Genomic DNA, 21,234 nt, shown 5'->3' with positions numbered 1-21,234 from the left:
AATTTTCGCCGAGTGCGATATTAGGCTGATAGTTCTGAACTCATTACATTTCTTGACATTATTTTTCATTTCATTTACTATATTCCATAGATCTTACATTAGCAATGAAGCTTTAAGATGTGGAACAAGTCAAAATTGTACAAGACTACAATTATTACAATTTTTACAATATTTTACAACATTAAGATATATGGATCATATGAGGAAATGAAAAGGAAGGCAGAAAATAGGAGAGATTGGAGAAAGCTGGGTTTGCAGTGAAAGACCTGCCCTTCGGCAGAACACTAAATGAATGATGAATTTTATTTCGACTGAATTATTCTACATGCTTACGAATTCTATAAAGGAAAATAAATTATACATTTGACAGAAAATTCACTGAAATTTATTTTCAAATTTCCTAGCTCAATTTAAACCTAATATAAAATAATTATAAATATGTACATATTACAGTTTTTATTTTTCCGTTGGCACTACTTTCTGTGCTGACTCATATAACTCCTGTTGTGGATCCAGGATCCTCACTTTTGCTCTCCAGTGAGAACGGTGGGATCCGACAGTCAAATGTGTAACCATCCTCACGTTCCATACGAAAAGTTCCCCTGTTCAACATCATGAAGACAGTAATTATATTATGCAATGTAAGAGCAATAATACAAACCCAGGACTTCTTCGTCTTAAATTTTTTTGTTTCTACTTCCAATTCCTAAAACAATAAGCAATAATTTCAGTTTAAACATAATTTTTAATGCAAATTTCTATGTATTAATAAAATGATTTTTGCTATGAACCTCCAATCACTATAATATTTGTGTGATTAATCAATAATGAAAAAGACCTACTGGAACGCAATTGTTCAGAGCAACTACGATGCCAAGATATCACTAGAGAATTTTCACATAATTCTTTCTTTCAGGAATTCAAGGGCACCCACTTCAGAAGACAATACACAGCAGTAATAATAATGATAATAATAATAATAATAATAATAATAATAATAATAATAATAATAATTTATTATCAGAGCTTGAGGTCGAACCTGTAACTTGACAAAATACAACAATATAAGAAGAACTGGAGTTTACATGTGGGAAGAATGAAGAGGGATAGACTACCAAATTTAATTTAAAAACATCAACCAACAGAGAAACAGAGCCAATGCCGTCCACTTAGAAGAATTCTAAATGAAGAATGAGACTGGAACAGGACACTGGGCCTAAATAATTGATAATAATAATAATAATAATAATAATAATAATAATAATAATAATAATGATAAATAGGGCATAGTATCACGAAGCTTGGCACAAAAAAAGATCCAGTATTTGAACTCAGGTTTTGCAGGATGAAACACAGATTCTTAACTATTTATTTAAGAATACGTTACTGGAAATCACTCTTGTTAAACATGCTCACCACATATGTCCACTTGGAGCTTGTAAACTGACATGACTGCTGTATTGGAAGGCAGGCAAACTGCTTGACAAGACAGGCTCCTGCCCCACCACTCCACGTCCTCGCACAGTCTCCAGCGTCCCTGACAAACTGAATATTCTCCAGTGCCTTTCTCTCAGTTGTACTGTCAGGTCTCCGAGATTCTCCAGTCGTATACAGTAGCGCCACTATAAGAACATATCAATTAAGCATATCAGAGTTATCTAATTGAAAACAACAGTCACATGGCTTAACTACTTTCAAATCAACAGAGATTTATATTCGTGTAACTTGACATCTTGTAACCAGAATAGATGAGAGAAAAGATTAAGCTACGTAATTCATTCTGGATATACAGTACTGTATTACCTTTTAGAGCATGAATTCTCTGTATTTCAGCTGCTTGCACTCACTAAATTTTCACATTCATGAAAAAACTCGTTCTATTTTTGTTTTAGTCTGCACACTCTAGTGAATGAGTTCACCAATCACGAAAAACACATAATTACAGCAACCAGAAATTCTGCATAGCCAAAGCTTGGCAATTAAGTTTAACTGTTACAAGATACATGAAGGGTGTAACCTAGATCAACAACTATACAGAAGACCAGGTCATTAATCCTAAAATAGTGTCCAGTCTTATATTTTCTTCAGTGTCTGGTTAGCATTAGTTTTCAATCCGTTTTCAACTGTTCAATCTGTGTAGTGCGTGGTTGACGTTTTCTTCTTTTGTGTTTGTAACAGTTATACAATGGTGTACTGTTATGTTCTTTAGTGCGAAAGGAAGAAAGGAAAAGATAAAGAAGAGCCTTTTCATGAATTTCCATGTACCAAAAGATTGAGAGACAAATTGTTGCAAGCTATGTATTTCCAGGCAAATGCTAATATTTGATTAAAAATTAACTACATGCACTCTTAGCTGTCTGTTCAGAATGCATCTCTTGCTTTGTTCAACCACAAATTCTTCCCACCTTTTCGAAATGTTTTGTGCACACTAGTGAACCAACATCCAAGCAAGCAATCCTTACAAAAGAAACGGCCTGTTTCACAGCATTACCTATTCCTTTCCTGACATCGAACTAGACATGATTACACTGAATGTCAGGTGATCAGCACACAACCTTCAAGCCACGTGCTCACAACTGTTTACTTACATTTTGTTTTAATCACTTGCTCTCCATCCTGATCCCTTTCCCCCGCTTTCTCCTGTTTTCTAGTCCCCTTACAATTCGATGCAATGAACTAGTGGTAATTAATCTTATTATCAACATATCTTATTGTAAACCAACAGAGATAATTTTAATCTCCCCTTCCTCAATATAAAACCTCCAGCCTTTGTGTTCATGATCAATTCCCGTTCCTCCTCACCACTTCCACTACATCTGAGAGATATAGTAAAACTCCTTAAAGTTGAATATCTCTATATCCTGAACATTATATCTTGGACATTGTCCTTCAGAACTAATTAAAATGCTACACATTTCCAAGGTTTGAATCCTCTATATCTTGGACATCTCTTTGGTCATATGTTGAGCTGGTTTATTTTCTGATCTCTGATTTTGACGAGAAAAATGTAAAAAAAAAATCCTTACTTCATTTGTTCAGAACTGATGAATGGGTTTGTGCAATAAATAGTGTTACACCTTCGCTTGTAATCAACCAGAACTTGTGGCAACATTATTTGGGCTGTAACGAAAATATAGGAACGGGAAAAGGTAGGAATGAAAAGTAATTTGCAAATTCCAGGATGAAATCAAGGGGCAGTGTCTTGCAAAATATTTTTTCAGTAAAAATACGGTTTATGAAAGTGTATGTGTCTCCAGATCATAACAATTTAAATCCAAATGAAGCTAAAATTGTTGGACAATTTTTAAGTATGTGTCTAAGCATATGTACAATAGTACCGTAAGTAGTTTTTATGAGTAAATAAATGTATTTAGTAGACTGAAAAGTTGAAAACGAAGTTTCATCAAATGGTGTTTAAACTAATGTTCACTTTTTTGTCCTATTCTGTAAAAACATGGGACTCTTGAGTTTGAAATATGCAAGTGTTAGAAACTGCTGTTAAAATCAGCTACTTCGATGTTATTCCCAGCAATAGAACATAAAATGCGAAAATTGTTATTGTTATGTTTGTCTCAAATAAGTTAAATATCACAGCATTGACACTAATGAAGAATGTTGACCAAGATGGTTATATATATTCCACTCCAGACTTCGTGGAAGTACCAAAAATATATGTACCTTAACCCTGTATCACTTATGTAAACCACTTCACGTCTTTTCAAATATATTCCAAATTAATTTGTCCAGGAATCATAAAATGCAGTGTAACAACTATAAAAGACGAATGAAAAAAATTATGCAGTCTCCTACTACGCAAGTTTCTAAGAAGACTGTACTTCAAGAAGTATTGCAGAAAGTCGACACAAGCTTTTTAGTTTTAAAAAATTGCATTTAAAACAAAACCACTTTCAAGAAAAGCCCATATAGTAGTTCCTACTTGGAAAGTCAGTATGAGTGCAAGTTAGTATGGTGTATTGTACATAAACTGTATGCCATATTTATCCGAATATAAGTTGGCCCTGAATTTTAAGGTTAATTTTTGTTTATATTGGTCTGCATAATGGCTTGGAATATTCGTACATGATTTTAAGCAGCAGGCATATTTCGTCAGTCTTAATGTAGTTAAGAAAATACAACTTATCATTCAGGTAAATATGCTATTTAATAATATTGCATAGTGGTAAACACTACTTGTGGCAGTGGTAACTTAAAAATTGTTTAATGACTTTATCGAGACATTAACTTCATGAAGTAACAACAAATAAGCACTTATCATTCTTATTCAGGTATGTCCACTTAACGTTATATTATTTGTAAGTTCATTATTTCTGTTCATTTGCAGGAATGTTACACACTCTTGTCAGTAAGAACACGTTTATTTTTGTATACAACATCAGGAAAGTACGTATAAATCTCGCCACAAGTCACAGAGTTGGAATGACTAATAGTCACTGCAACCAATGACAGAACTACTGTATGAGGCCAATGAAGTAGAGCAATATTACGACCATAAATAAACAGATCTTTTCTATAGATAAGGTCTAGTGTAATTTAATATGTGGATCCCATATAAAGGAAGGAGTCATTACTTAAAAGTGTGTGTGTGTATCCAATGCCCACCCACTTCACTTGCGTGATTCGGGTTCTGCATACTGTGGATAGATGGCAGAACTGTGACCCATTTTCTAGTTGTACACCACTTTGGCGGGTCACACTGTACATGATGTGTATCTGTGAAGAGCTATGTTGTGTACTAGGGTGAGTGTATGTGTAAGTGTTCGTGTAAGTGTAGTGATAAAAGTAATTCATACACATGATTAATTTCACTTTATACCAATTTTTTGTTCTATTAACTTTCTCACAAACTGAGCTGGTATAACTAATTCTATTCGGTGCCTTATAAATACGCTTGATGTCACATGGGGAACTCTGTGGCTCCAGTGATTGCATCTTAACTTAATGTCTAGAAATATTACAACACAATGATCCTACGAAATTTACCCAGTATAAGCTATGAATCATAAAGCAGTTTTAAACTGATGAACTATATTAACTTCTATAGTATCTCAGTAATACAGAGATGCACTAACCCAGAAGACGGATGTGGCTTGTGATTCTCGACATCCCATGTAAAAGGGAATCACGGTAACACGAACATTCTCTGTTGTCTCCTTATGGACATCTGATAGTTCAAGCCATGGGTGATTCTTCTTTTGCCAGGCACGTAGAGTTTCCTGTGCCCCAAATGGAGGATCTGAAAACATTGTTAAAAATGTAAACTCTTATACAAACGAATAGAGATGACCCTACCATCTGGTGAATAAAGCAGTTGCCTAACATTAGGATCGTGTAAATACTGTATAACAATATTTCCCCTACTTTAAGTGGTATTTTTTATATACAATTACATGACGTTTTGAAGAAGACTGATGATGAAATTAGCAACTAGAGACACTACTTTCACAATTGCATGATTATTTATGCAATACATACAGAAAGAGAGAAGGGGAGAAAAAGAGCGAGAGGGTAGAGTAAAATAAAGAGAAAAAGGGACACATGCACACTTTATATTTAATTTCTTGATTTAATTAGATTCTTTATTCCTTCACCCTTCTTTCAAGGATCTTATTTGCGACTAAGGCAAGAGTTAGCATGAGTGCATCTTTGGTCGGTACCTGCAAGCAGCAATGAATATCTTAGGGCAGTTATGTGAGAGACATAACCATGGTGTGCTTAGTGCTGCAAAAATAGATGCAGTATGCCATTATATATTATAACTTGCGTAAAAAATTGGCTTTCTATTTAACCACTACCACTTCAGCACGCTGTTTTCAGTGCTGGTAGACCATGGAGTAAAGAAATGACAGTAATATATGATGAGAAGTATATCACGTGTTCTTTTCCTACAGTCAGTGGGAGGTAGTTTGTGTTACACATCTGTTTAAAGATGAACTTATTAATCGTACATACATCTTGATTACACAACTTTTAGCACTGTATCACTTCGGAATATGTATTATATGACTTTCTTGTGTTAAATTCTATCGTACCTGGTTTACATGTTTCGACCTATGCAAAAATAGAGGAGCAGCATTTTTGTGGGTCATGACTTAGGTCCGGATTTACATACACTATAAGCCAAAAATGACATAAACTATATCTGGGTAGGTATGGTGTACATTACGATTGAGAAAGCGTTGTTTACAACATTAGGAAGATTAAATCTTTCAGTCTTTATCTGACAGTACCTAAAGGAATCAAGTAGGCACTTATTGATAGAGGTGTGATTTTATGGTGATTATTTTACTCTCATTTCGGAGATTAAAATGGTTTAATTTCGGTGAATATTTCGTAAAAAAAAACAAGCAATTTCGCACGTATTTTGTACATAAAGAAACTTAAAAAATAATAAAATAACGTTTTTAAAATTATTATTGAAAGAAACCATTTGAAAGTAACAGAAAATTGTTTGCATCATTAATTAAATTCATACTTCAATCCCATTTGGCTGTGAGGGGGTGACAGCACTGCCTTCTTGATCTATTCCAGGAAAGAGAAATGACCATTGTCTTCTAGTGCTGTACACTGTTGCCAGATGTCACACGCATGTAATGCTGGATGATCAAATATGTAGAAAAGCTCATGTATATTTTATAAAGAAGGGTTCCTGTGCCAGAATCATTACAGCACACATACCCGTTCTAAAGGCCCTTAAAGTAGTCTCCTGTGACGCTCACAAGACGCTGCCAACGATGTGGGAGGTGCCAAATACCATCTGCTTCACCATGTGTGAACTGGTAATCTGTTCTTCCACAGCATTGGCAGTGTCCATTCATGTCTCAAACCGTCTACCATGTAATGAATGGTTCCTTTACCTTCCGTATGAGGTCAAAATCACATGGAGAAAGGTTCGGTGCTACAATTCTTTCCATCCCCAGCACTGCAGTAGCCATCTTACACATTCTGCTTTATGTGTCACATCGGTCCATACACTCACTGGTCATTCTGGCCGTTGCCAATCGCTGGTTGCTTCATATCCTTGCTGAAACGCTGCTATCCACCTCACAAATGTCCGGTAAGGAAGGGCATTATTCCCGACAGCTTCTACCAACTCTCTGTGGCATTCTCTGGCACTCCTCCCACGGAGAACAGTTATTTTGATATACGAGCATTGTTCAACACGGTTACATCCATCCTGCGCTGTGTTACGCTGACAACCAATTTAACATTAGTCTCTGTTCTATTACAGACAAGCACAGAGCCATCTTGTGTTGTGGACGAACACTATGACTGCACGGCTTCCGTGCGACATATGATATTTTGTGATACCAAAATAGTTGCCATGACTTATGCACCAACCCTCGCGTGCGCGTGCGTGTATAAACACACACACACATTTTCTGTTTTTATCAAGAGAGATATACTGCCTTAAGTTCTGAAATACATATTATGATAATGTATCCCACTTCTCAAAAAAAAAATCTGCTTCCAATGAGAAATAAATTTCATGCATGTTTCCCATTGACTGCAGAGGAATATTCATAACATTCGTACTTCTGGCCTACCTTTGTCAGGGTAGTACATAAGGAACTTGTCGAACAGCTCATGCTGCAAAGGTTGCTTCTCTGTTGTGGTGTATGGTAATATGTCCTCATGTGCGACATAGTCAAGGCCAGGTATTGCATACAGACTGCGACTGCTATCCTGGTTGCCAAGGAATGTCACAGCTTCTGTCTGTGCCCGCTGCAATGCAATATAGTTAACAATAGGTTTTGTTCCAGCATCACAAAGAGAATTTTAATGTGATTATTAGTACAAGGTTAGTCTATATCAAATAGTATCGTAAAATGGGTTATGTCTGACAACAAGAAATTTATTCATGATATTTAACTGCATGTATAAGAACATACGAATATTTTATATACCTGGAACAGAGGGACCAGCGAAACAGATTAGATTAATCTTCTTGATTTTATATAAACCTATTACTTTTAATCCCTATAGTTATTAAAGCTGTAAACAAAGATGTAAGGTGTAATTTTATCGCAAAATACAATCTATTATTGAGCTCCTGCAACAGTCCCTAAAACAGAACTTCAGCACCCATTCATCAAACAAATTTAATTAGCCTATATCATCAATTTATAGAAGTTGACTCATTCTTGGCTCATATTTAAAACACTGCGAAAAATTACATCTGGTTTATCTCTCTTATTATAATATTTCACTGATATCAAATTTTGAAATTTTGTACGAACAGTGATAAATAATATCAACAAATAAACACAATGATTTAAAATATTTAAAAATATTTTTTTGGCGGGGAGGGCGGGAAATTGAGGGAGATAGACTTCCAAATTATTGTTTGTACCCCAAAATATATTTTAAGTCTGATATCACAGCATAATACTATGATTTCAGATTTTTTCATGGTATTTAACATGGTGCGAGATTTGTGGCTATTTGCACCATGTCACAGAGCTTTAGAGCAGAGAAAGGGCAAATCTATCTTCAGGAACCGTTACCAAGAACTACTTTTCAGAACTGGACCGGGTCAATGAAATGTGCTACTTCGTTCTCTTGACTGTAATGGCAATAAAACTTTCTACACAGAAATTTTGAGACATTCAAAGCCTCTTGAAAATGATATTATTTTGAAATATTTAACTTTGCTCTAGAATATGCCATTAGGAAAGTCCAGAATAACAGAGGGGTTTGGAATTGAATGGGTTATATCAGCTGCTTGTTTATGCGGATGATGTGAATATGTTAGGAGAAAATCCACAACTGATTAAGGAAAACATGGGAATTTTACTTGAAGCAAGTAAAGAGATAGGTCTGGAAGTAAATCTCGTAAAGACAAAGTATATGATTATGTCTCGTGACCAAAACATTGTACGAATTGGAAATATAAAAATCGGAAATTTATCCTTTAAAGAGGTGGAAAAATTCAAATATCTTGGAGCAACAGTAACAAATATAAATGACACTTGGCAGGAAATTAAACTCAGAATGAATATGGGAAATGCCTGTTATTATTTCGTTGAGAAGCTCAGGAAAATATTTGGGGCTAAGAGGAGAGAAGTTACAGGAGAATGGACAAAGTTACACAATGCAGAACTGCACCAATTGCATTCTTCACCTGACATAATTAGGAACATTAAATCTAGACGTTTGAGATGGGAAGGGCATGTAGCACACATGAGCGAATCCAGAAATTCATATAGTGTGTTAGTTGGGAGGTCGGAGAGAAAAAGACCTTTGGGGAGGCCGAGAGGATAATATTAAAATGGATTTGATGGAGGTGGGCTATGATGGTAGAGACTGGATTAATTTTGTTTAGGATAGGGACAGATGGTGGGCTTATGTGAGGGCAGCAATGAACCTCCAGGTTCTCTAAAAGCCATAAATAAGTAAGGACATTAAGTAAAAAATTATCCGAGTCGTATTTTGAAAAAAAGTAAGTACTGTTTCACAATATTTGCGTATCAGTGTTGCGGTTGCAAATTTGAGCATGCGCAATGACTTCCTTCATCCATTGTAATAGATCCAACATCCCCAGTTGTTATTTGGTCAACTGTTCGAAGACAGATTTGAACCTCATAAGTGTCAGCAATAAGGCATGACTCATAAGGCAACTAAGCCAGGATATAATGGGGTAGGATGGCCAGTTCCTTTCTCCCTCCATTGCATGCATCGCTGACCAGTAACATATTACACTAATCAGACTTCAGATGTATAGAAAACAATCGTTCTTTCTCTGACACATGAGATGTACTGCCTGATAATAAATGTACACCTCAGCCAGAATCTCAATCAGAGACATCCCCAGTGAAGAAAAATTCAAACAAACAATGTCCACCCACAACATAATGTGCACAGTTTTCTGGGACGACAAGGTGTTTAGCTAGTTAAATTCTTGCCCAGGAATGCAACAATCAACAAAGGTGTGTACTGTGCGACACTACAAAATCTTCATTGTGTGATACAGAACAAAAGGCGTGGAATCCTCTTGATTCATGACAACGCCAGGCCACACACAGCCAACAGCCAACCCAAGATCTCATCGCATCATTTCGTTGGGAACAATTTGACCATCCTCCCTACAGCTTGACAAGACACCAGGTGACTTTTCACCTGTTTCTTCATCTGAAGAAATTCCTTGATGACAAACATTTCGATGACGATGATGATGTGAAAGAAGCAGTGAAGACATGCCTTTCATCACAGGTGGCATCGTCCTGTGACTAAAGGATAGAAAAATTTGTAGGTAGATTGTTTAAATGTTTATTAGTATAACTTATGAGACAAACTGTAGTAGATTTACTGCAGACTTCCTGACACCTGTTCACCACGGTTATCAGCTTGACTTGTCCAAGACTCACAAGCAGTGGACGCAGGTGTGTGCAGGATTGTTCACCCAGTAAATTAGAAATAAGAACTTCTGTAACAAGTCTATTAACCCCAGTATGAACATATGTGCACCAGTACCTACAATGTAAGGGCAATCCCGGGAGTCGATCAAGACCTGGTAGAAAGTGTGAGTCCTTCCCTTCACTTCCTTTCCCACATGATTGAAATTGGCATCTTCTTGGCTGAAAACACATCAGGAACTTTAATCTTAATACACTGATTACGTAATCTATAGAATACACAAATTCAACCTATGTCCTACATTATGTCACTCTCTCAAAAATAAAAAGTACACAGTCGTTTAATCACACTATTTCTAAGTTACGTCATTCTTCAGCTGCTTCATTTGAATTGACAATGATAAACTTTTTAGAAAGTTAAAGTTCTGACATAGCTTTTCATTACGGAGATGAAACTGAAACCAAATAGGCTGCCTCCAAATTACTATGGTAATAGGATTAAGATAGGTTTGTTTCTATGTATAAATAAATATCACCTGGCCCTTCAACACTTATTCTGTAAAATGAATTCCATTCTTTACATTATGTGATTTACAGAACAAGCAGCATTTACTGGGGAGAAGGTACCATAAAGGAGCAATGGCAAATCGGAATTTTTGTATTTTGTATTCATTTAATATTTACTTGTATTCCAATGTGGAATCCTGGGAAACGAGAATGCAGATGCTTTAGCAAAGAAGGGCAGCACTGCTACTTACAGACCTGTTACTAAATCTACGTATTACTCTGTGAAGAGATTTATTAAATCTACATACTTAGACTTCAACAACCAAAATTTGATAACACAATCCCAAGGGAAAAAATGGAACTCTCTGCATCAAAATCCACAGTTAATTCCCGATTTACCACGAAAATCGTCTGTAGCTGCAATTAGATTGGCAACAGGCCATGACTGTTTGGCTAAACAGCTGCATAGAATTGGAATATATCAGTCCCCTAACTGCCCATTGTGCAACTCAAACTAAGAAATAGATTCGGAATACCTCAAAATCTGTGCTTCAGTGGCTGGTCATGATAATATCTTTGAAAAATATTGGAGTGCAAGAGGTCAAATGACTTTATTGTCAAACGCCTGGCATTAGAAAACAACAACAACAATATTTACTTATCAGAGTTTTTAAAGGGAGAGGATGGCTTTGTGATGCTATATTGTAATATTGTACCTCGGTTATGTTATGGTACTGAAGTTATGAAATACGATGATCTAAGTGCCACACCATTTTCGTGTTGGGAATATTATAGCCTATTTACTGTGTTTATGTGATATTGTACATGTATATTGTAACGAGCAGATTACAGTATTTTATATCCTATTGCGTGATAACAGTTTGCGTACTTTTCTGTTTTGGTGTTGCATTGGCATTTTTTGGTAATGTATTGATTATTCTATGTTCGTAATGAAGACGACAAGACGTAAATGACCAGCTCACTACGTCAAAGAATGCAGTCTCACAAAACATAGACTTACAATGCTAGGTTAATTACCAGAATGGAATTAGTGAAAGGTTATGGCTTGGTGAAGGGTGTATATCAGTGACAGATTAGGATGGTGATGGGATTAGGAGTATTAGAAGGGTATATATTAGTGAAAGTTGGTGTTGTGTCATGAAGTTGAGCGTTTTTGTTCGTAAGATGTGACGTAATATGTGACATAGCATTTGAATTTTCGTCAAAGTTTTACCTTTGTATTAATTTCAAAGCAAGTTTTCGTAACGCTTGTCGTAGTCTAGGAGTTAAGACTATGTAGTACAGAAGAGAAGGTTAGTAGTTCGAGTCTCGACATCGGCAAAGTAAATAAAATTGCATGTTAATAATAGAATAGATTTGTACGAGATGTGATTGATAAGTTTTAAGACAGGAGCCGTCACTGCTCAATAGAAAGGAGTAGGTTTGCCAGTGGGTGTGAAAGAGAAAGCTTGTTTTGTCGTGAAACGTTCTGAAAAGATCACCGAGATATCTTTGTTCAGTAGAGAGTGGCAGTCTGATGAGTGAAGACGTGTTTTCGGTTCTCGGCGGATTTATCGATTTCGCAAATGGATGAAAAAACCAAAAACGGAACAACGTGTTTCTGTCAAATTTTGTTTAAAAACCGGAAAATCAGCTTCGGAGAATCATGAACTCTTAAAAACAGTTTTCACGGATAAATGTCTGAGCTGGTCAAATGTTTTTATCTCGTGCAACAGATTCAAAGATGGTCGCGAATCAGTCGAAGATGACCCCCAGTCCGGCCGGCCTTCCACTAACGAAAACATTGCGAAAGTTCGCGATTTAATGTACTCTGACCGTCAACTTAAAATTAGAGAAATAGCTGATGATCTGAATTTAATTGAAGATTTGAACATGTGTCAAGTGTCCGCGTAATTCATTCCGAAATTGTCAGACGAGCAGAAATAATATTGACTTCAAGTGCCCCAAGAAATAATTAATCGGGTCGAAAATTATCCAGATGTGTTTAAATGGGTAATTACAGACGACGAATCATGGGTTTATGGATATGACCCAGAAACAAAGACAATCATCGCAGTGGAAGCGTCCAGGTTCACTGTGATTGCAAAAAGCACGACAAAGTCGATTGAATGTGGAGATAATGTTGCTGGTTTTTTTTTATTCTATGGGTATCGTGCATCACGAATATGTCCCTAAGGGGCAGACAGTGAATCAGGAATACTATAAAAGTGTCCTTGAGTGCGCGAAAATGTGCGGAAGAAAAGGCCTACACTATGGCGAAACAAGAATTGGGTCCTCCACCATGACAACACATCGTCTCATTGTGCATTCTCAATCAGGGAATTTTTGGCCAAATTCCTGTGGTTCCCCTGATATAGCCCTTGTCGAATTCTACCTCTTTCCTAAATTGAAATTTTCGTTGAAAGACAACTGATTTGACTCAATTGAAGACATCGAGGCAAATATGGAGAGGGTTCTTTACATCCTTATGAAAGAAAATTTTAAGCAGAGGCGTATACTGGTTAAAGGGTTTGGGCTACCGCTGACCCTATTATTACACAAAATATATCTAACAATTACTTTAATTTTAATTACTATGGTAAAACTAATAATAGAAAATTATTACATTATGTTATATTATAAACTTTTTCTTTTGTAATTTCCTTGGGCTACCGCCGGTAGCCCGCAAAATACGCCCCAGATTTCCAGGAATGCTTCCAAAAGTGGAAACACTGTTGTAGTGGGTATGTTCAGTCAAGAAGATCCATCACAATAGCCTGTGAGTACTGCCGTTTTTGAAATTACAAGTCCAGTCTTAAAACTATTCAATCACACCTCGTAGAATACAATGTAGAAATTAGATTATGTAATAGAAGAAGAGAGGTAGGATATGAAAAAGAGAGAAAGAGTGGAGAAATAGGAAAAAGGGAATGGAAGGAGAGGATGTAAGAAAAAGCATGTTCATTTAAATTTCTTGGTGCAAAGAAATTTATATTGCATTTTGTCTTTTTTTCTCGAAAATGAGTAATCTTTCTACAATATCATTCGGAATATTTAATTATTATATCATGTATTAGGTATATGTATTTGGTGTCTACGTATTTTTTTAGTGTCATTTTGTCACTGCCCCTGTATGGTACCGCGCTCTTTAGTGACTTAAAATAAGTTCACACTACAATATTATATTATAATGATGATAATCAATACATACCTTTCTCTTTTGTTTGGAATATCTCTATCATAGACTCTAGCAAGCCAAGGAAATAAGATCACACCTCTATAACCAAATACTCTGTGTAGAAATAACTGTCCTGTATCGTATTTGCCTTGAACCTTCGGTGTTTCCAATCTACCAACTTCAGCTAATCTGAAAGCAAATTTGGGTTTGTATTTTTAATTAAATCAATTAATACTGCATTTCAATTCTGCAAAGTCTACTACTACTACTATTACTACTACAGTTATTTATTTTTATAAAATACAGAAAAAAAATATATTTTCTAACCAAATATGAACCTCCACTTATCACTCTGCATAGCTATAAAATGTTGATTAGCTACATATTTTAAAAACACTTCAACTATGCTGCAGCGGTCAAAGTTTTCTCAGCATTTCAAGGTTATAATGTCCCCTCAGTCACGTATCCACAACTGTCAACTACTTACGTTCCTTCTCCCCAAACTGTAGTAGTACTTGACTTACCTTGTATAATGAGCACTCTGAATAGTAAGTATCCGAAATGATACACCTAAAACACGATTCTTCAGGCACTTTGTCAGACCCACCACCAATTCCATTTCCAGCAGCAATAAAATCAAATCTACATCATAAAGATACCACACTCGGCCATGATCGATTTAGTTGCAGGTTAGCCAACTCAATTACTCTTCAAAAGTGTCCCGCTATAACTATAATACAATTAATGAGAATGAATAATACATGTAGAAAGAGTAGGCTATACGTTTAAGACAAGATGATTACTCCATTTTGAGGCTTATGGCGACTATAAGACAAGAATAAAAATAGCTTACAGAAACATCGCCAACTAGATATTCAGCACCGGTATATATTGTGATTGACAATCTAAGTTGGTCATGACCATGAGGACTATTAGTTTTCAAAATGAAATTTACCAATTTCAAATCAAGGCGGCGGTGAGTTGAACTTAAAAACATCAATGGCAGAGTTGTTTATTCAGCCATCCGAAGACAGGTCTGAAATCAAAAGCGATACCAAGAAGGCACCACTTATGAGGATGACAATCTTAATTTCAAAATGAATGCTGGAAAGAGTTAGTTTGCACTCTTTTATTATGTATCTACCTACATCTTAAATCAAGTCATATCTGCAGCTGCGATCTTTTGTTTACCTAGATAAACTATGCAGCTGCCTAAGCCCCCAGCCTCGGAGTGGACCCCCGGCCAGGAGAAAAAATTAATAATAATAATAATAATAATAATAATAATAATAATAATAATAATAATAATAATGCTATCTCTGGATTATAGTGAGGTCATCCGTTACTTTGCAGAGAAGAAAGTTAGTCGCGTGGCAATGTAATCTTGTAATTATAATTAATATAAAAATTATGTGTAAAAAAGTATAGTTGGTACATGTCTATTTCATTTCTGCTTGTCTATTTTCTAGATAAAAGTAAAGTTTGTTTTTGATAAATTACCAAAAAGGGGGACCGACTCTGTTAACTGCCTAGGGGTTCTGGGTCTTCATGTCCGGGCCTGCATATTTGGCGAAGTATTGTGCAATGTGTATACAATCTCAAGAGCGGGTGAAATAATTTAGACCTACCAGAGAAGACAAGAAGCACTGGAAGAAAATGTGTTTCACAATCATATTGGACTATACCAGAGCTGAAGAAGGCTCTGACTATACACATACTGTAATTTTCGAAACATTCAAATTTTATATATACAGAACTTACGAAGAACCACACTAAGAATAAAACGAACATAAAAACTTTCGACAGATTTACATTTAGGCATACTTACTTACTTACTTACAAATGGCTTTTAAAGAATCGGAAGGTTCATTGCTGCTCTCACATAAGCCCGTCATCGGTCCCTATCCTGAGCAAGATTAATCCAGCTCCTACCATCATATCCCACCTCTCTCATATCCATTTTAATATTATCCTTCCATCTATTTGGAGGTTAAAAATATAATAGGAGACATAGGAAAAGATGTTCTTTATATGTAATCAGAAAGAAGACGCGTTACACATTCTACTATCTTGCCCAGAAAATTAAAGAACTCGAAAAATGTTTATCAGGAGCCATTAGCCCATTACTAAAACTAAATGTAGAAATAGCACATATAGGCAACTGTTGTTGTTGTTTAGTCAACTGTTCGAAAACAGGTCTGAACACCTCACAAGTGATATCAAGAAGGCACCACTTATGAGGCAACAAGGCCAGGAGATAATGGGATAGGGTGGTCATTTCCTTTCTCCCCTCCATTGCATACATCGCCGACTAGCTACATATTGCACTAGTCAGACTTCAGATGTAGGCCTATACCAGGCCTGCAGAACTCGTAAGTAGGGGAAATATACGTCAGCCTCACTCCACTTCTATTAGGGATGATCGACTTCTTCGTAGAGTTGTTTACTTTCTCTGGCCGTCAAAGGTTCATCAGTGGCGGCATATAATTTTCAAAAAGGATTGTAATAAATTCATTGTATTTATAATGCGTTATCTCGTTTCAAGGTTTACAATTATGCTAGATTTCCTGTCGGTAGTTTCTTTGAGATTTCTTTGCACCTACCCTGCTTTAGATTTTCGAAAACTTTCCTCCTATCATCACCTACGAAAACATAAATTTATAGCATTTAAGTAATGAACCTTGAAAGTCACTACTCATTTCAATTCAAAATGAACACAATGAGTGACGTCCTTAATATAACAGTATATAAATAAATAATGAACTTACCCGAAAGTTTGTGCATTCCGTAATTCTTAATACGGGCTTTGTTGAAATGCAGTTTAATATTTAAATGACGAGTAGAAATAAATTGGATGGGACACAGTAAACAAGCAATTCTTTCATCTTCAACAACAAAATAATCATATTCCCATTTCCTTTGGAAGTAGTATTTCTTCACGGGTTTAGATTTTGCCATGTTCCAGTTCTCTTTATACTGCAGTAAGCGTATTGTGTGTATGTATATATATATATATATATATATATATATATATATTTACTTACTTATTTATTTATTTACTTACTTATTTACTTATTTATTTATTTATTTATTTATTTATTTATTTATTTATTTATTTACTTATTTATTTATTTATTTATTTATTTATTTATTTATTTATTTATTTATTTATTTATTTATTTATTTGGCTGGAGTGCATTACAATGTTGAATGACAGCATTGACATCCGGTCACTTATCAACGTGCAATTTATTTATTGTCCTATTACTATTAAAATCAGTTAAGACCAGTAATGCAAGTTTTGTAAAAACAGAAATTGAAACTTTATTAATGCACGAAAAATCATAATAAATTCTTGAAATTGGTTTGTTGCCTGCATGCAACATTTCAGACTTATTTCACTTTAGTAGAATGCAGAGCACGGAAAGACAAGTCGGGGACTGTACTTAACTTATTTTACACAAAAAGTGGACTTAATCGGCTTTACTAGTAATGGGACAATATATTCATAGGTAGACCTTCTTACATTATATGCACACATACATTATAAATTTATTTTACATGTCTTTTAACTTATTTATTTCCCTCATTCATTTTTCTCTTACTTTCTAAAGGTATGTTCCTAAGGATTTTATTATCTTTACATTTGTAATTCTTGATAGCGTATTGTATACCTGCCGCCGCGAGAATGAATGTTGATGCAGCCGAGCGTAACTAGCACGCCATGACCGCACTGATAGAAAAGATGGGTGGGGTAGAAGGGATACGAAGGCAGTCACTCTGCAGGTCTGGCCTGCAGGTCTTCCTCTGACACATATCAAGTGAGATGTACTGCCTGATAATAGATGTACATATCAGCCAGAACCTCAACCAGAGGATATATGAAACTGTATAGGACAGTAAACGGAAGAAAACTGGGGGAACTCGGAAAATTTTTGTGTATAGTAAAGAAGAAGTGGGAAGGGAAAACTAAGGTATAAAAAAAGGTAAAGGTATCCCCGTAACATGCCATGAAGGCACTTGGGGGGCATGGAGGTAGAGCCCCATGCTTTCCATGACCTCGGCACTAGAATAAGGTGGTGTGGTCGGCACCACGCTCTGACCACCTTTTACCCCCGGGAAAGACCCGGTACTCAATTTTATAGGAGGCTGAGTGAACCTCGGGGCCGTTCTGAAAGTTTGGCAACGAGAAAAAGTCCTGTCACCACCTGGGATCGAACCCCGGACCTTCCAGTCCGTAGCCAGCTGCTCTGCCAACTGAGCTACCCGGCCGCCTACTAAGGTATAAACGTATGTATATAAGAAATTTTAATTAAAAGGAAAGAGTGTTTCGTTAAGAAATAGTAACTAGAATGATTGTACGTAGTATCGGGTATATATTAATAGTTATTAATGGTAACATTTAGTTAAAGGTGGTTTCCTGGAAAACAGAAATATAACAGGACCATCATTAATTAATGATATAGTAGATGCTCTTCCGTTCTCGGCAAATGCCTTCCTTAATAACCTGGCTAGCGATGGTGTTTCCGAACGTTTTTCTTTTCACCAGCAGATCCTAAATGTACTAATCTTATTGTTGCTTCGACTTCGCTAAATCTACTATCCCACTTAGGCTAATCTTTCCTGATCATGGTCGGAGGTACCTTCTGTACGTAGCCTACTGACATATTTTACTTTTATAACGGATTTACGTTAATGATGACAGTAATACATTTTTTAGCATATAGAGAGATATAAGTTATAGGTTTAGCTTTATTTTATTAGGCCTATTCATATATCTTATACATTATGAATGGAAAGTTATATTAGTTTTACTAATGTAAAATTATAATTCTAACTTATTCAACACTTGTTCGTGTGCTGGCAACTCATCTCTGTATTTCGTAAAATAATTTCAATTATTTCGGTATTATCTGTACTAATGTCGTATAATGTTCGAATATGTGAGGGGATGTCAAGATACTAGGCTACAAACTTCGCCCTACTCCATAGGCATCCCAACAATACGTGGAAGTGAAGCATGTAAACTAAAATAACCGAGTCCGTTGAAAACCGGTAAGGGGCCTTATGTTCGGTTCATGTTTGCCGAGTCTCTGTAGAAGCGACTCCCTTTGCATTTGTTCAATCCCTTTCCTTACGTATTTTCGATGCTTTTCTCCTTAGCTCCTCTTCTCTCTTCGTCTTTATGCTTTAGCTGCATAAGAATATCAGGCACATATCTTGCGAACTTACCCATAGTAATGAGTATAGGTAACTTTTCTTGCTATTAATATGAATAATCACAAAAATATACGTATAAATAAATGAAACAAAATATATTTAAAAAACGCGTATATTCAAAACACCAACAAGTATTGTGCAATGTTCAAACATGAGAGAGGAAACCAAGACATTGCAAACTTCGTCTTCTTATTCCATATGAAAATCTAATCGCAATATATGTGATCAAATCCTTAAGCGGTTTAAAATAGTGTCCTGTAATGTTCGAACATGAGAAAGACAACCAAGACATTACAAACTTCGTCTTACGTCGTATTTAATATGAAAAATTAATAGCAAGATCTATGATAAAACATGAAGGCGTGGGAGTGGAGGACAGAGAATATTTTTATAACAAGGTGGAACAAACACGACAGGCCTTCTTTTGCAGAGCGAACAATTCCCTCTTACTCGACCAATTTGAATCGAACATAGCGCTTGTAATGTACGTCGCTAAGGCTTTCATCATCCGTATTGTCACACAAATATTGTGTCCGAACAACTGTGATTAATTTGAATAGGTCTATTATGTTAAGAATGTAATTATACCTATTTTCTGTCGATAATGTATTTTTAAAACATATGGGTAATGTGATGTATCTATTGTACGTATATTTCTGTCAATGTTTAATCATATTTTTGTGATAAAAATTATCTGTCTTTACACCTAAATAAAATTTCACAAGAATTGTTCTAAAATCTTTACTCAGCTAGAAAAGCATGATGAGATGGGAGGGGAGGGGAGGAGAAGCTACCGAATTTCAAGGGCACACATCATATAAGGCGCAAGTCCAAGCGAACTGTGACATATCCGCTTCTTCAAAGCACACTTCGGTTCTTGTCACGCTCGACAAACTTGAACCGAACATAGTGTTTGAAATGCTCGACACTAATCTGTAAAATTTGCTAATGTTATTTCTTGTAAATATTTTATTGAATGGTAGGAACATTTGCACTTTATGTCTAGAGTGGGTCATAGCTCTACGTTTATACTAAGTACCATTTTCACGAAAGGAGAGTTCATATGTTTAACTTACAGACGTTCAAATAGCTCGCTATTGACTTCAACACAGGGGTGGCATCTGCGTACCATTGCTTATCTGGTATATTCAAAAAGTCTTGTTTACTCGACTCCTGTAGATACCGCAGTAGAATTGGTTGTCCGTGTTGCTGAGCTGCAAAGGTCATCATGGAAACTCTTGGCATTTTTGAACGTACCAGACATACAGGTAACATTATAATGAATCGAAATATATAAACTATTCGCCAATACACAAAAGTACGTAAAATGGCTGTCTAACGGATGAATAAATATTGTTATAGGAGGGAAATCAGATCTCTAAGTTAGTGAATCCTTTAACGGACCAATAACACTAAAGATGTTTCTTGCAACGCGTCTTTCGAACTTATTGGTCCGTTAAGAGTTAACGAAGGAATAAATGCGTTCTTGCAGCCCACCACAGTCTATTAAAAGTAACAGTTAGTTTACGTCAGTGGTAACATTTTGCACGTTGTTTACCCAGATTTGACAGACATACCTACCTTTATTTGTATCTGCAATATTTGGATATCGATAATATCGTGCGACGTGTGAAGAACACTCTTTAGTATTTAAAACACTCTTCAGCAACAGATATATAATTTTACTGAAGAATTTCAGAAATGACTTTCATTGGATACGCTACTAGTGCAGCAGGGGAAAAATGAATTCATTGGCATTATATATATATATATATATATCCTGTATTATTATTATTATTATTATTATTATTATTATTATTATTATTATCGTCATCCTTTATTATTCTACTGTGTGCTGTGTTTCAGTCTGATTCTACTGCGTTCTGTGTTTCAATCTTCAAACGAAGCTTGTCTGCTAGTCTCCGCAGAGAGCTGCTAATTTATACTATTATAATT

General features: G+C 35.7%; 1 protein-coding gene across 1 annotated transcript; it reads right to left on the bottom strand.

Moving 5' to 3' along the window:
• Positions 1 to 284: 284 nt before the first annotated feature.
• POLDIP2 (DNA polymerase delta interacting protein 2) lies at positions 285 to 14,969 on the bottom strand. The gene is made up of 7 exons (XM_069835086.1): positions 14,583 to 14,969; positions 14,092 to 14,247; positions 10,496 to 10,595; positions 7,566 to 7,743; positions 5,091 to 5,254; positions 1,417 to 1,622; positions 285 to 602 (listed from the first exon to the last, which is right to left on the bottom strand). The coding sequence occupies exons 1-7, from the start codon at positions 14,675 to 14,677 to the stop codon at positions 491 to 493; spliced, it is 1,011 nt and encodes a 336-aa protein (XP_069691187.1). The 5' UTR covers positions 14,678 to 14,969; the 3' UTR covers positions 285 to 490.
• Between the last annotated feature and the right edge of the window lie 6,265 nt (positions 14,970 to 21,234).

The sequence above is a fragment of the Periplaneta americana genome, chromosome 9, assembly GCF_040183065.1.
Source record: "Periplaneta americana isolate PAMFEO1 chromosome 9, P.americana_PAMFEO1_priV1, whole genome shotgun sequence".
Classification (NCBI taxonomy): domain Eukaryota; kingdom Metazoa; phylum Arthropoda; class Insecta; order Blattodea; family Blattidae; genus Periplaneta; species Periplaneta americana.
The sequence above is the reverse complement of the archived record's forward strand: the minus strand, read 5'-3'. Positions and strand labels throughout refer to the sequence as shown.

Bases quoted from the DNA above. Each gene is read 5' to 3' on its own strand.
- POLDIP2 (XM_069835086.1), bottom strand. From the start codon at position 14,677: ATGGAATTGGTGGTGGGTCTGACAAAGTGCCTGAAGAATCGTGTTTTA. The intron at 7,744-10,495 runs GTAGGTACTGGT...ATTGCATTGCAG, and splicing joins CCCGGGATTGCCCTTACATT to CGGGCACAGACAGAAGCTGT. The intron at 603-1,416 runs GTGAGCATGTTT...GATGTTGAACAG, and splicing joins GCTCCAAGTGGACATATGTG to GGGAACTTTTCGTATGGAAC.